This window comes from Marmota flaviventris, chromosome 19 (genome assembly GCF_047511675.1).
Source record: "Marmota flaviventris isolate mMarFla1 chromosome 19, mMarFla1.hap1, whole genome shotgun sequence".
Classification (NCBI taxonomy): Eukaryota; Metazoa; Chordata; class Mammalia; order Rodentia; family Sciuridae; genus Marmota; species Marmota flaviventris.
This window is the reverse complement of record NC_092516.1, coordinates 10,879,025-10,894,749: the sequence shown is the minus strand read 5'-3', so window position 1 is coordinate 10,894,749 and position 15,725 is coordinate 10,879,025. Positions and strand designations below refer to the sequence as shown.

The 15,725-nt window shown below is 38.1% G+C and overlaps 1 protein-coding gene across 1 annotated transcript in view; it reads left to right on the top strand.

Annotated features, from left to right (window-relative positions):
- Parn (poly(A)-specific ribonuclease) overlaps positions 1-15,725 on the top strand; it is a 141,246-nt gene that overhangs the window by 63,523 nt on the left and 61,998 nt on the right. The window contains exon 21 of the mRNA XM_027940440.2: positions 3,259-3,333. Coding sequence (XP_027796241.1) covers positions 3,259-3,333 — 75 coding nt within the window. The remainder of the gene's footprint in view (positions 1-3,258; positions 3,334-15,725) is intronic.

Sequence of the window (15,725 nt, the reverse complement as noted above, 5' to 3'; positions counted from 1 at the left end):
GGCCACACGCATACCAGGCGAGCGTGCTACTGCTTGAGCCACATCCCCAGCCCTAGAAATCTTGATAACACCATGTGATCACCATTGAACACTTTATTTTTCCTTCTATGCTTTTCTGTATTTTCTAAAGCAAGCATATATTTCCTCTCTCTCTCTCTCTCTCTTTTTTTTTTTTTAGTTGTAGTTGCACACAATACCTTTATTTGTATGTGGTGCTGAGGATTGAACCCAGGGCCTTGCACATGTTAGGTGAGCGCTCTACCACTGAGCCACAATCCCAGCCCCATATTACCTCTCATAAGTAAAAACAAATAAGAAAACTTTAAAACTTTACATACTTTATTTTTTGAAAAATATGTGAAAGCATCTTTTCTGGAAAATTATCCTGCTCTTTGAAGGTAGTCTAGATATTCTCTGAAATCCTAGTTGCCTTTTAATTTAAATACAGATTAAAAGTGCAGTTGAATTTCAAGGCTCATTTATTTTGGAAGCTTTTGTTGATTCACATCTCAAGTTCTTATTTCTATGTTGTGAAACTTTAATTGACTAAATTAAGTAAAATGCTCCAAGTAGGATTTTTTTCAGTTTAATTAAAAAAAAAAAATTTGCTGTGTGACTTTGGACAAGTACTCTTTGTTTTCTCATTGGAGATGATGATGATGATGAAATAATAATAATAATAATAATAATAATAATAATAATAATAATAGGGGCTGGGGTTGTGGCTCAGTGGTAGAGAGCTCGCCTCGCACGTGAGAGACCCTGGGTTCGATCCTCAGCACCACATAAAAATAAATAAAACAAAATAAAGATAAAAAAAATTGTTTAAAAAAATAATAATAATGCCTTTTTCATTGGCATGTCACTGGGATCAAATGAGCTAATCATTAGAAGGCATTTACAACAGGTGTGGCATATAGTAACTACTGTGTTAGTCAGCCTTGCATCACTGTGACCAAAATACCCAACAAAGAACAACTGAGAAATAGAAAAGTTTACTTGGGGTTCATGGATTCAGAGATCTCAGTCCATAGTTGGCTGACTCCATGGTTCTGTGCCCAGGGTGAGGCAGCAGATCATGGAGGAAGTGCAGGAAAGCTGCTCAGCTCATGTGGGATCAGGAAACAGAGAGAGGAGGAGGCAGGGGCTCAGGGAAGAATAACCCTTCCAGGGCACCCCACCAGCGACCCACCTCCTCTGGCCATGTCCAGCCTGCAGTCCATTCAGACTAGGATGGACTCATTAAGTTGCAGCTGTCACAATCCAGTCACTTTACCTCCGGACATTCCTTCATTAACACAGAGGAGCTTTGGGGCAACACCTCACATCCAAACCATGTGAGTTCACTCAATAGAAGTTCACTGTTGTTACCAGTGTAAAGATAACACACACACTGTAGAGAGTAACCAAATAACAACACCTGTTTCTTTTTTTTTTTTTTTTTTTCTTCTAATTGCTCAAGTCAGTGTTGTGCCTTACTCTTTGGCTAAAAGTGAGGTTTTGGGGTTTTTTGTTTTCTTTCTTTTGGTGGTTAAAACAAAACACTTTTTAAGAGTTCCTAGCTGTCAGAAAAAAAAAATTTTGCCTTTATTTAATTTATTTATTTGTTTCTGGTGCTGAAGATCAATCCGATCCCAGTGCCTCACACATGCTAGGCAAGTGCTCTGCCACTGAGCTATAACCTCAGCCCCTATCAGAAATTTTAGTAGGAATGAAAACATGTTTCCATTGCTAGAGTTTGGTGACTTCACCCATTTTGTAAAGTCCAGTCCTCTGCATTTTTTTCAAGAGCACTGTATGGAGCCGTCAGGTCTCTGCCTTTTCCTTCTATTTTCTCCAGCCGCCTGGACCCTGCTCTTCTGCTCCCCTCTCCTCCATTCTGTCCTGTTGTGTGTGGCCTTTTTTATTTGCCTCTCAGCCTGTATGTGTCACTCAAGGTAGCTCTTTGCTTCTGCTTTTCCCTCTGTTGGTCTGACTTAGCTTTTTCTCTTAGGCTCCTTATTTATTTTGGCCTCCATTCTGTCTCTTATTCTTTTCAATATTGATTTTTTTCTTATTACTGTGATGTGTTTTGACTCATTTTTATGTTTCCTGTTCTTCAGTTTCAAAGTTTATGTCTACATTAGTCTGTTTTCTGTTTGCCAGTAACACAGTAGACAGGTGAGTTTTAAATAAAGGAGGTTTGTTTTGGTCAGGGTGTTGGAGTTACAAGGTCAAGGGCCCACATCTGGTGATGGCCTTCTTACTGACAGAATTCTGAAGCATTGTAGGGCGTCACAGGCAAGGGACAGGTGAGTATGTGTGTGTGTGTCTTCATCTGATCATGAAGCCACTGAATTCCTTCATGGGGGCTTCATCCTTAATGGCTGCATCTAATTCTAATCACTTCTCAAAGTCCCCATCTAAACACCAAAGTCAGATTATGTTTCAACCCCTCTCTTTTCTCTCTTTTTTTTTTTTTTTTTTTGTGGTGCTGGGGCTATAACCCCGGACCTCACGCATGCTAGGCAAGCAATCTACTAATGTACTAATGAACTATAGCGCCCCCTCCCCCCCCCCCCTTTTTTTTTTTTAAATTTTAGACTATTTCACAGAATTGCTCAGACTGGCCTCAAATTGTGATCCTCCTGTTTCAGCTTCCCAAATCACTAGGATTACAAATTTCCACCCTCTTAATAGTGGGGATTAAACTTGAGCATGAGTTTAGCAAGGAGGACACCCACAGTGTTCAAACCATAGCAATCTCGAGAAAGAAACAGATATGGTTTTGAACATGGATTATCTATGAGTTCTGTTAGTGATCTTGAGAGGGAAAAAGGCTTCCAACCCTGGACTAAATGATGACGTGTCCTAGGAGTCAATCCAGACGGATCTTTCTTTTCCTTTTAAAAGAAATTTCTAAAAGCTGCTTATTTCTCTTAAAATTTTAACAGAAAAACTACTGTAGTGGATTGATGTTTTAAGCAGGCTAACTCTGTAGTGCTGAGATTTTTAAAAACAATCTTTTTAAAATTTATTTTTATTCATTTATTTTTATGTGGGGCTGAGGATCAAACCCAGGTGAACCCAGGGCCTCACACGTGTGAGGCAGGTGCTCTACCACTGAGCTACAACCCCAGCCCCCTGGAATTTTTGATGAAAGTTTTTTTTAAATCTAGTTTTAACAACATCTCTCTATAAACATCAGATCTACAAAGTATATCTGAGAGTTCTCTAAATGGTGAAGTTCTCACTTTACTTTCAATTTAATGTTAACAGGTAGCATTCAGATATCCTGGATTGATGACACATCAGCTTTCGTCTCTCTCAGTCAGCCTGAACAGGTGCCCATTGGTGAGTGTTTGGGCATCTGTTTTGTTTATGAAGTAAAGTGTGAGTGCACCCTCAATTGAAAAGCTATTGAGTAAGATGTTGAAAAAATATTTGTCATTCAGCTACGTGGTCAAATAGATTTCAAGCTTCGTAATTTAAAAGGTGTGAAAATTTTAAGTGATATTTCTTTATTTAACAAAGTGTTTAATAATCTAAAAGGTGAGTACGTTTTTAAGTGAGATGCCTGTTTCTTTTCTTTAACAAAGAGCCATACATTAAGATTATATAATTTTGATAATGTAACTCTTGAGTAATTATGTATGAACACTTCTATGAACATACAAATTTGGATGAGAATATTTTTGTTTGGCTATTGACCATCTCATGAGCACAGCCTGTGTTGTAGAGGTGAGAAGCATATGCTCTGGAATCACACTGCTTCACCACCTCTAATTGTGTGACCTTGGGCATGTTACTTAACCTTGATAAACTTGTGCTTATCTCTGTGAACTGAGGTCAATAGTATAGTCTTGTTAGAGTCATTATGAGGATTACATGAGATTATTTGTATAAAGCTTGGCACAGTTTTGAGGCTTTATTATAGTTTTTTATTTTTATTTATTTATTTTTTATTATTATAGTTTTTAAATAGCAGATTTCATGGTGAGATTTATTTCAGGAACACGTGGCACCTGAAGATAGTGTTGGATGCAGGGTGTGAATAGTGTTACTTGTTAAATGTTTTGATTTTTTGCTTAGATGTGTTTCTGTGATTTGTGCCGCCACTGTCTTTAGAAAGATGGTTTAGAGAGAACCCAGTGCAAAGGGATCAACTTATTAGAAAGCTAAAGATGCCTTCAAATGATGGGCAGATACCCCAAGACAAGGGTTGTAGTGAGCTTCAGGGTGGTTGAAAGAGAACTGAGCTTGGACTCCTGGACCTGAAGCCTGTTCCCACCTCCTCTGCTCAGTGTCTGTGCTCCAGCTCCTTTGCTGGTCACACTCCAGTGACACTGAAGCCATGCAGTAGGGAGGGAAGGAGATGTGTAGACTTTGGGATCTGACCTGGGGACCAGTTGCTTGTCTGTATGTAATCTGGTGGAAGTTACGGAAATCCCTAAGCCTTAGATTCTGTACCTGTAAGTGCTGCGGGGGGCGGGGGGGCGGGCGGAGTAGTTCCTTTGCAGGATAGGTGTGAGGGTGAAATGAGATCATGATGTTAAGCTCCTGGCAAAGAGCCTGGTATTCCACCTTAGTGCCTGACAAATGGTGGGTGATTATTAGAATATCTGCTTGGCTTTCCTTCTGTGAACAGTAAAGATGAGACTGCAAAAATACTTTGGAATCTGTATTTATTTGAAAATCTAAGCATGATTCCTTATTTAGGTGTTAGAATGTCAGGGTTCCTTTTCATTTTCCTGTTATACCATATTTACTGAATAATGGTGGCTCCCTTACTTATTATTGGAAAAGTCTTCGAACAGTAGTTTTTAAGCTAAGTATTTTATTCAGTGATAACTTATGTCAGGGAGCTACACATCAGAATCATGCAAGCCACCGGAGCACTCTGTTGTATTTGACTGTTTGCTTGGTTGTGTGTTGCCTCTCTGCAGACAGCATAGCGTCCTTCTTGTTCAAGCTGTGGCACAAGTAATAAACGTGTTTAAATGTGCAGTGTCGAGAATGGGCCCAGATGAAATTGGGACCTTTTACCTCTTTTATTACTAGATTAAGAAGTGGATGACTGTTATCTTTTGCTATATTCAGATTGCTATCGAAGTTTAATTTTCTACTACGTCTCTTTTCCTGCACAAAAGACAACTCTTAACAGAGTGCCTGGCAATTTGCACATGCTGTGCCGTAGACCATAGTTTGCTTTGACAGAGACATCTTTTACTCAGTCCTGGCTTCCTACAGCACAGGACTGTGCCCTGTTTCCTGCACTTGTCTCAAGTTAAATATCATTTCTTCTGGATGTTTTCTCTGTGCCTTTGTAGGGGTCAGACCCCATTCCATCTGCTTGCATAGCATTCTTTCTACCTTATTTCATCATTTTTAACAGATGGAGCAGGGACCATATCTCTTAGAACTCACCATTGTGTTTGCAGTGCTTAAAGCAATTATATCTCGCATTAGTAAGTAAATATGCAATATTTATTGATACAAATAAGTGATATTTGTGGAATTATGACTTAGAAATGCTTTTTTGCACTCGAGGGGTAAATCTAATGTCCCTGGTGTTTTGCTGTGATTTTTGAAACTATGCAGATATTTTATTGAAAGTGTGAAATTTGTTTTTCATAGTGATAATTCTGATGATGAGAGGGACCCAGGGTACCTAATATGCTGCAAATCCTATTAATGTTATCTTAAACAAATTACTTACTCATTTCAACGGAAACCGAGGACTGTTAGATCAATAATGGAACACTGAAAAAAATCATTAAGTGCCTATTTATATAGCAGTTCATAATGGCTTCTTTGGCTCTGATACAAACTATTTTTTATTTGTATTCAAGGAGTTCCTTTGTAACTGACACCTGTCTTTTTTTCTTGGCATTACTAATTCTAATCAAGACTTCTAACGCCATTTTCCAACTTCTTGAATATGAAAGGTCTCTTCTTATAGGAAACCTTACTATTGAACTATTTAAAACCCTTCTGTTGAACACCGTTTGGTTTGATTCCTGTTGCTTTTTTGTTTGCTGCAGCTGGGAGATAAAGATTCCTGGCTTTGGGGTGTTCAGATAAATGATGCCCCACACACAAGCCTTGTGCTGAGCTTTCTTCCCCTTTGGCTGATCAGATGGTGCAGTGTGTGGCCAGTGTGGGACTCAGTACACGGAGAAGATCACTGATCCTCACCATTTGAGAATTGCTCTCAAAGTCATCAAGAAATCACCCATAATGGCTGAAAGCTTGTTCATATAGGATTTTTATATTTCTAATGTAGTTTGTTCAGTGAGAGAAGAGCCCAGTGGTATTTCAAATATCATACCTTCTTATCTTACTCAGTATTTGGACATAGTTTTGAGTGCCCTTTAGAGGACATTACCTCTCCCTATAATTTTTATAGGAATGGCTTGAGAAAAATAAGGCTTTTGGTTCATTTTGAGATTAGAGCACACTGTGAATACTACATGAAATTTTTTTAAAAACAGAAATAGATAAAGGCACTTTAGAAGAGGTAGGAATTCAACAGTTATTTTGTAAAGCATGCCCAAATTGAGATAGCTGTGTAAATTCCCAATGTGCTGACTTAGGAGTGCATTGAGGTTGATTTGCTGTGGTAGGGGAAGATCTCAGGTTCACATCAGTTCTAAGTATGAGTGCGCTTATATTAAATCAGACTTTCAAAAGCACAGCTTTTGATTGTGCCAAATAGATAACTATCAGAGTTGTGGATACAACTCTTTCAAGGTGATCATTCAGCACTGAATTTGTGAAAAGGCTGCTTATAACCTTAAACTTTACCTGTGCATTTACTTATTCTTGTAATGTTTGCAAAATCTGTAGTCATAAATGCTTTTCATTTGTGATATTGGTAATTTGTGTTTCGTTTTTCCTGGATTATTCTAGCTAGGGACCAATTTCGTTGATCTTTTCAAAGAGCCAGTTTTGGCTCAGTTTGCTTTGGGCAATTTTGTTGGTTTCTGCTCTTTTGAAGATTTCCTTCTTTTTCTTCCTTTGGGTTTACTTGGCTTTCTTTTTCCAATTTCTTGAGTTAGAGCCGTATGTGACTGTTTTCTTTCTTTTTTTTGTTGTTGTTCTTTTTCCTGAATTCTTCTGACATATTTTAAGCCTGACTTCCTACAAGTTATCCTTAAGTCAGAAAAGTTTAGTGGTTAGCTAATAATTTCTCAGGAGTTACACTTAAACACTGAGACAGTAAGGCTTTCACCATCTGCTAGGTGGGTGAGGAAACATGAAATGTGCAAGCAGTTCACAGATCAGCCCCAGTTTTTCCTTTTGGCCCTGTCTTCTCTGGGTGCATAGAGCCTCACACTCAGACAGTAGTGTGCACATAGCTGAGACTCTTTGTCATTGACTTGACCTTTTTTTTTCCATAATGAAAATATTTAAAGCTATAAATTGTCTTCTGAGTGCTGCTTTGGCTGTATCCCACAAATTATATTTGTCTTTTCATTATCATTAGGTTAAAAAAAGTTTTCTAATTTTCATTTGACCTTTGATAAGTAATCAAATATATGGTTTCATTTCCAAATGATTAGGATGTCCTTGATTTCTTATTGCTACTAATGTATAATTTAATTCTGTTTTGATTAGAAATTGCAGTGATTTCAGCCTTCTTGAGTTTTATAGCCAAGTGTAGCCAAGTTTAAGGTATAACTTGCTGAAAATACTTCGGTGTACCAGGAAAGAATGAATTCTCTAGTATGTGGTTTGATCCCTACACCTCAATTAGTGTTGTTTCTATATTCTATGTCCTTACTAATTTTTTACTTAACTATTCTATCAAGTTTTGAGATGGAGTGTTAAAATCTCCTGTGATTATGGAATTCTCTACTTTCCTTTTAAATTTTTTCAGTTTTCATACAGTATATTTTGAAGCTATTACCAAGTGCATGCATCCTGTTGTTTTATCTTGGTGATGAATTGACCCTTTTATTGTTATGAAATGTCCCTTTGTCTTTGGTAATACTACTAATTTTAAGTGGTCCTTATCAGATATTAATATAATCATTCCATATTTTAAATACTTTTTGTGTTTGCCTAATATATCCTTTCTTCACATACTCTCTGACCTCTGTGTGTGTTTTCATTATAAAGTGTATAGTTTAGTCTTCCTTTTTTATCCTTTCTGATAATTCTGATTTGTAATTGTTGTGTTTAGTCTAATTTAATGTCATTATTGATCTAGTTAAACCTGTTTTTTTGTTGTTGTTGTTTTTCTTGGTGATGCTGGGGATTGAACCCAGGGCCTTGTGCATGCAAGGCAAGCACTCAACTGAGCTATATCCCCAGCCCTAGACCTATTATTTTTAAATCTGTTTTTTGGTTTATTTCCACTTTGTTTTGTTCCTTTGTTTATCCCTTTTCTGTTTCTTTTGTGTTACTTGAATTTTTAAAAAAGAATTCGTTTTTAGTTTTCCATTGACTTTTTGGTTTTATCCCTTTGCATTGATTTAGTGGTGATGCTTTAAAAATTTCAGTATCTGTGGCTTTTCACTGTTCATTTATAGTTTATATTGAACCATTTCTCATAGACTCCACCTAGAGCATTCCACCCTTGGCTTATCCTCTGAGTCCTGTTGGGATTGTCAGAGATTTTATCAGATATGGAAGTTTTTAGACATTTAGAATTTTTTTTCTGTTCTATATTCTCTTGCCTCTCCTTCAGGGATTCCAACTACCCATATGTAAGAGACCCTTTGTTGTTATTCTAATAGTTCCTGATGCTCTGTTCATTTTTTTTCCTAGCTTCTTTTTGTTGTTTGAATTAGATAATTTCTGTCTCTGAATTCACATACATTTTACTCTCTCATCCTTATTCTGTTTGCTATTAAGCCTACATAGTAAATTTTTTTTGGTAATATTTATTTTTATAATATTTATTTATTTAATGTGGTACTGAGAATTGAACCCAATATCTCACACATGCTAGGCAAGTGCTCTACCACTGAGCCACACCCCAGCCTCCATATTTTTTTTTTTATCATATACAAATCCTCCTTGACTTAAAGTGAGATTTAATCCCGATAAGCACATTGTAAATTGAAAATATCACCAAGTTGAAGCTGAAGTGCTAAATATCTCATAAAATTTATTGAATACTAAAAGTGAAAAACAGAATGTTATAAGGGTGTGCTTTTATACCCAGAGAGTAAAAAAAAAAAACAAAACTGTCAAGTTGAACTATTGAATCAGAGACCCTGAGTTTCTTAGTTCCTTATTTCTCAGTTCCTTATTTCCATTCAGTTTATTTTTATTCTTTCTCTTATTCTGAACCCTATGTTCCTTAACCTCCTTAAGCATAGTTAGAATAGGTTATTTAAAGTCCTTGTCTGGTAATTCCATCATCTGTATCACCTGGGTGTTGGTACTAGTTTGAAAACACTTTCCCTGAAAATAGGTTGTGTTTTCCTGAGCTTCATATGTTAGGGCATTTGGTATTGTTTCCTGGACATGGTAAATATTCTCTTGTCGACTCTGGATTTGGTTATATGTCTCAGAAGGGTATTGACACTTTTCTTTTAGTTTTACTTATTTAGTCTCAAACTATGAGCTCGTTCACACCTGTGTGTGTGTGTGTGTGGGGCAGCGGGTGGGGGTAGCTCAGACCTTGGCTCAGACTGCTTTCAATTTGTCACATCCAAGATTAAGAGTCAGCCAGAGACTACTCTGAGGCTATACACCAAATCTGGGTTCCCCTTCCCTGGTTTCCCTTTTTCTAGAATTCCCTTTTTATCCTCTATTGCCTCTGGATACCCTAAGCCTCTTCCTTGTACCAGAAAGAGGGGACTTTAGTCTTAGGTGGCCTCGTGCCCCTTTAGCCAGAGTTACCCTCTGGGGCAATCACACATACAACCCAGAAAATCCACTCTGAGACAGTTTGCTTCCTCCAACTTTTTGATTCCCCTCCAAAACCTTTCAGTTTTTGTTCATGTTCCTGAGTACCCAGATGACATGATGGCATTTTTCTGGAGCTTATAGTTGTTAACTTATGGGACTTGTTAACTTATGGCATTCCCTTACCTGTGCTTAGGTACTGTTGTCCTTCCAGCATCTGCTCTTTGCTTCACATCTTCCTGCTGTACATCTATACTATGCTTACACGACTTTTTAAATAATACTTTAAGAAAATCTTAAAACATAAACAAAATGGAATTTATCTCCTTTGAATAATTTAAAGTGACTTAGTTCATTTGATTTCACACATACATCAATACACAGTGTTAGAATAATTGATGTCTTTGCTTCTATTTGTGGTGTTTTAGTTGGCTAGCATGTCATTGTATTTTTTCTGTCAAAGAGAAAATACACAGAATATTCAAGAAAGAACCAAATAATGATGTTTTTCCTTGCACATTCATTTTCCCAGTCCTAAGATGCATCTGGAATTGGCTTACAACAGGCACCTTGAATTATTAATGTAGCAAATGGAAAAATGAGTATAAGTAGGACTTGGCATTTTAGAGTAAAATTTCTATTCAATAAGCTTATTTTAGAGGGAGGGGGCTGATAATTTACTTTGTGGATTTTAATGACATAGGATTTTTCCCTCTAAGCACTGGGTCCTGGAAACAAATATGTTTTTTTCTGTGCAGGCAAGATTTTTACTGGTGGTTTATAAAATAGCTAAAGGAAAAGTATTAGGAAGATAAGAGTGAATGTATGCTTTGTGCAGCTGCCTTCTACACTTTTTTGGGGGAGGGGGCATTAAACCCAGGGATACCCCCAGCCCATTTTATTTTTTATTTTGAGACAGGGTCTCATGAAGTTGCGGAGGCTGGCCTCAAATTTATGATCCTCCTGCCTCAGCCTCCTGAATTGCTGGGATTACAGATACCACCACACCTGTTTGTGAGTGGTATTCTCTGATTTGAAAACTTGGAAGAACAACTGACTGGATTTTTTCTCTCTAAATTACTAAATCACTTAATTCATCAAAACCACCATGGAAAATTTTCATAACATTTATTAAGATCCTTTTTGTTTTCCTATTCCCCTAGTGTGTTTAATTTTGAGAATTTGCAGTCTTTGCTGTGAAATCTGCATCAGGCAGAGTTAAGAGTGTAACAATAACTTGGATTCTGACTAACTAGCATTTTTTAGGGCATTAACTGGTATGAGAATAGAGCTGGAAACTTCCTCACTGCCAGAAAAGGATCCCTAAGTCCTTGACACAATTACCAGTGTTAGGGTGGGCGCAGTGTTGCTCACCTGAAATCCCACTACTTGGGAAGCTGAGGCAGGAGGATTGTGAATTTTATGTTTAGCCTAGGCAATGTAGCAAAACCTCATATCAGGAAAAAAACCAACAATCACCAGCATTCAAGTGGCAGTGAGCTCAGTGTGTCAGGGACATTATAAGTAGGTGGAGTTGTGCTTGAGAGGCCCTGGATTTCCATGTTCTGTCACATTGTTTCTTATCCAAACCACTGGCCTATGATGTTTGTTTTAGGGCCTGTTATCTGGATCTAAGAATGTTTACTTTTTGATACACTATCAGAGTATTTGGTAAATCTGTCAAGTTGCACTGTCACTTGTCTAAAAAAAAGCTTGTTTTGCCCTTCTGGTTCCAATTTTAGAAGTAAATCAAATTCATTGTTGACAATGTGAAAAATATTTTAAAGTAAAAGGGAGAAAACAATTCAGCCGTGGTCTCACAACCTAGATATGAATGCTAGTAGTATTTTGATTAGTTTTTCCTTTTAGATGTTTGACTTTTTAGGTCAGTATTTACATCACACTGTCAATGGTTGCATTCTCTTTCATTGTACAGAGAGGCATAACTTATTTACCTGGATCTCTTTTTTGGATGTCCCAGTTATATCCAGATTTTTACTTTAAATTAAAACTTAATGAACTTCAGTCCTTATCTATATCTGATTATTTTCTTAAATTCTGAAAAAGTGAAATCACTAGGTCTATGATAATAATCTTTTATTTTTATTTTTATTTTTTTAGTTGTTGATAGACCTTTCTTTATTTATACGTGGTGCTGAGAATCTAATCCAGTGCCTCACACATGCCAGGCAAATGTGTTACTGCTGAACCACAGTCCCAGCCCCTATGATAATAATCTTAAACAACTAAAAGCAACTAATTTTTCCACAATAATGATTGTTTTGTGGTGCTGGGGATGGAACCGAGGGCCTTTCGAATGCTGAGCATGTTCTGTACCACTGAGAAGCACTCCCACATCCCCCTTTTTTATTAATAAGCAAATGATAATTTATTTTTACTCATAGAAAAAGGAACACAGCAAAGGGAAACATCTTGCTTTTATAACTCTTGGTATAGCTAACAGTCCTTTCTTGTGATTGACTGTAGTTATTTTAGGGCATCATTTTTCAAATCCTGAAATTTGTGTGATTAGTTTCTCTGAATTTTCCTCCAATCTATACTCTGAAAAGGTAAATATTGAACATTTTTTATTTGTGATGATCACTGATATTTCACTGTTGAGCGTGTTTGCAACGTGTCTTTTCTTAGGAAAGATGTACTTGTTTATCTTGGAAAGAAGACATCATGTAGGTAGAGGGTGAATGTCACTTCCTTATGTGTGACAGAAATGCCAACAAATGCTAGATTAGTGTCATATAGTCACTGATGGCGGTGGCAATCTGAGCTCTCAAGCCAGAGTTTCACCTGAACTTCTGTACCCTATATTAGTATCTCTGGTTTCAATGAGTGTTTTTCAGGTGGTCTGATTGTAAAAACCAAACATGACCTAGAAAACTGTTGAGCAATAAAGGTTTATATTGCATCATCCAGCTGGCAGGGATGTCCCTTACCCTTTCTGCATGTGAGTTGTAGTGATATGTATGGGAGCTTCATAGAGCCACTTTTGCAGATTGTATCAGAGGTCAGGGAGGCAGACACTTCAGTAGTCGGAAAAAGGATGGAGAAAACACACTGATACCTTAATATAAAACTTTGAATTTCCCCACTATAAATTCCTTATTGTTATTATGTAGTTAGTTTAGAGAAAAAGAAAACAGATTTTCATAGCATATTGTGTCATTTAAAAAAGGAGCTAGTTGGGCCAGGCGTGGTGATGCACGCCTGTGATCCCAGCAGCCTAGGAGGCTGAGGCAAGAGGATGGAGAGTTCAAAGCCAGACTCAGGAACCACGAAATGCTAAGCAACTCAGTGAGACCCTGTCTCTAAATAAAATACAAAGTAGGCTGGGGATGTGGCTCAGAGGTCAAGTGTCCCTGAGTTCAATCCTCAGTACACTCCCCACCAAATGATCTAGTTGTAGGATATCACTAATTTTAATTATCTATTGACCTCCAAAATAAGTTTTTATCACTTTATATTGTGAGCAGGGTCACATTTAGGCATGCATTTTTTAAAAAATTAAATTAATTATTTATTTTAGTTATATATGATGGCAGAATACAATTCAATTCATATTACACATATAGAACACAATTTTTCATGTCTCTGGTTTTACACAAAGTAAATTCATACCGTTCATGTCTTTATATGTGTACTTAGCGTGATGGTGACCATCTCATCCCTCCATCTTAAGCATGCCTTTTTTTGTAATTATATTTTCACATGGAGTGTAAACCTGTTTTTTTTCTTATACCTTATGGTTTTCATGTTTACTATTCTTTACAGTGACAACAGAGAAGAGATTAATCAAGAAGGTACTTTTAAAGGTTTTTGAAGGATGGGTTTCACTTGAACCTCCAGGGTTACTCTTTGCATAAATCGTTGCCTCCTCTTGAAGGACTGAGGGTTTGAATTTAGCTGGGGAAAGGAGATGCAGGAGTCTTCTTCAGATACCAGACAGAGGACTAGCGTATCCCCAGGCGCCCAGTGCGGTGATGGAGAGCAAAATGGCCGGCACAGGCTGCATGGAAGTGCAGAGGAGGGGAGCAGGGAAAGCTTCCTGGAGTCAGTGAAGCCTGTGCTCAGGAATGAGCTGGAGGTGTCCTTGGTGAGGGGTTGGCCCATGTGCCCTTTGGTGTGGCCTGAGCAGAGGATGGGTATGGGGGAGTGATAGGAGGGAGAGTTAGAAGATGGAAACATAGATTTTGTGTGTTAAAAATAGAAGTGAGCTGGGCTTGTGGTGCATACCTGTAATTCTAGCTCCAGAGGGGGCTGAGGCAGGAGGATTTCAAGTTTAAGGCCAAACTCAGCAACTTTGAAGACCCTGTCTCAAAATAAAAATAACAAATGGACTAGGGTATAGCTCAATGGTAGAGCAGTTGCCTACCATGAAAGAAGCCCTGGGTTCAGTCCTCAGAGCTACACGAAAAGAAAAAAGGAAAAAACAAAACAAAAACAAAAAACTCCAAGAAGGGTTTGCGGGTATGAAGTACCAAATTGATCAAACAGGGAGCTGCCCTCACAGAGCTCAGTCACTGTCAGAGGAGGCATCCTGATGGCACTTTTTTCCATGTGTGTAGGTTGCACTTTAACAGTGAAAAATAGCTGCACTAGGTGGACATATTCAAGCTGATCCTGTTTATTTTTAAATGTCTGAAAGGTTGGTCTTTGTGTTTACTCTGGTTCATAGCCTTCTCTAAGAGACTGAGGCCAAATAGAATTTATCTGGGAACCTGCCACATCTATAAATGCTACATAGAGTAATAAATGGGCCATGGCTTCCAAGAATTGGTGACAGTGCACTTCAGTTCCTAATTTAGAGAGTACATGAAAACTATGCCTTGACAAACAAGATTGCAAAAAAAGAAACCCTGCTAGATGGAGTCATCTTTGACACAGTTAAATGCTGTTTATGCAGACAGTGCTGGAGCAAGTTAAAGGCAGGGGGTGAATGACCCAAAGAATAAGTAGAAGAGTACAGAGAGCGATGCTCCTGGATTCAGAGGAGGGGATGCCCGAGCTAAAGCACGACATGTTAACATGTCCCACCAGAGTCTAACATGTCCCACCAAAGCCATTGCCACTTGAAATGGGGACCATGCCTCAAACTTTATTTGCATCCTTGGTCTGTGGGACAGTGCTGGGCAGGGAGTTGTGGAAGGCTTTGAGGAGAAGCCTTGATTTGCTGCTGGTAAAAGGGTCAGCTCTGGATTAGCAGCGAGAAAAGAGAAGGGGACACCACCATGGCAGAGGGGGGCATGACAGTGGATGTTTATGATCATGTTTTTCAAACTGTGTGTCATACTTCCTCAGTGGGTCATGAGAAATCATCTAAGAGAGTGATGACCAGCATTTAAAAAGGAAGAAGTTAGAAAATGTCAGTCTTCCCAGTAACCAAGGTAGATTTGGTGTTTTTAATTTTTTTTTTAGTTGTGGATGGACACAGTACCTCTATTCTATTTGTTGATTTGAATGTGGAGCTGAAGATCAAGCCCAGTGCCTCATGCATGCTAGGCAAGTGCTCTACTACTGAGCCTCAACCCCAACCCCAAAGAGTTGTTTTTTTAATGTGACATTTTTTCAGTGTTCAGTCTACACATACAGATTACATGTGGGTTGTAATAAAAACGTATCTGGTTGTGGGTCATGGTCAAAAATGTTTGAACTCAGGTGGTTTAGGAGACAAGTGAAGACTTCATTTAATGAAGAACTTTTTCATGTGTGTAAGACATTGTGACAGTTGTTAGTGGTCAGGAGAGGAAGCAAAAGTCGCTGGTAAAGCGCTCACTCCTTGGTGCTTCTTAGCTCCAGACTAGTCAGGATTCATGCAGACACAGCTGGGGGAATTGCTCATTCCTTCATCCTTACGTCCCCATGTGCGG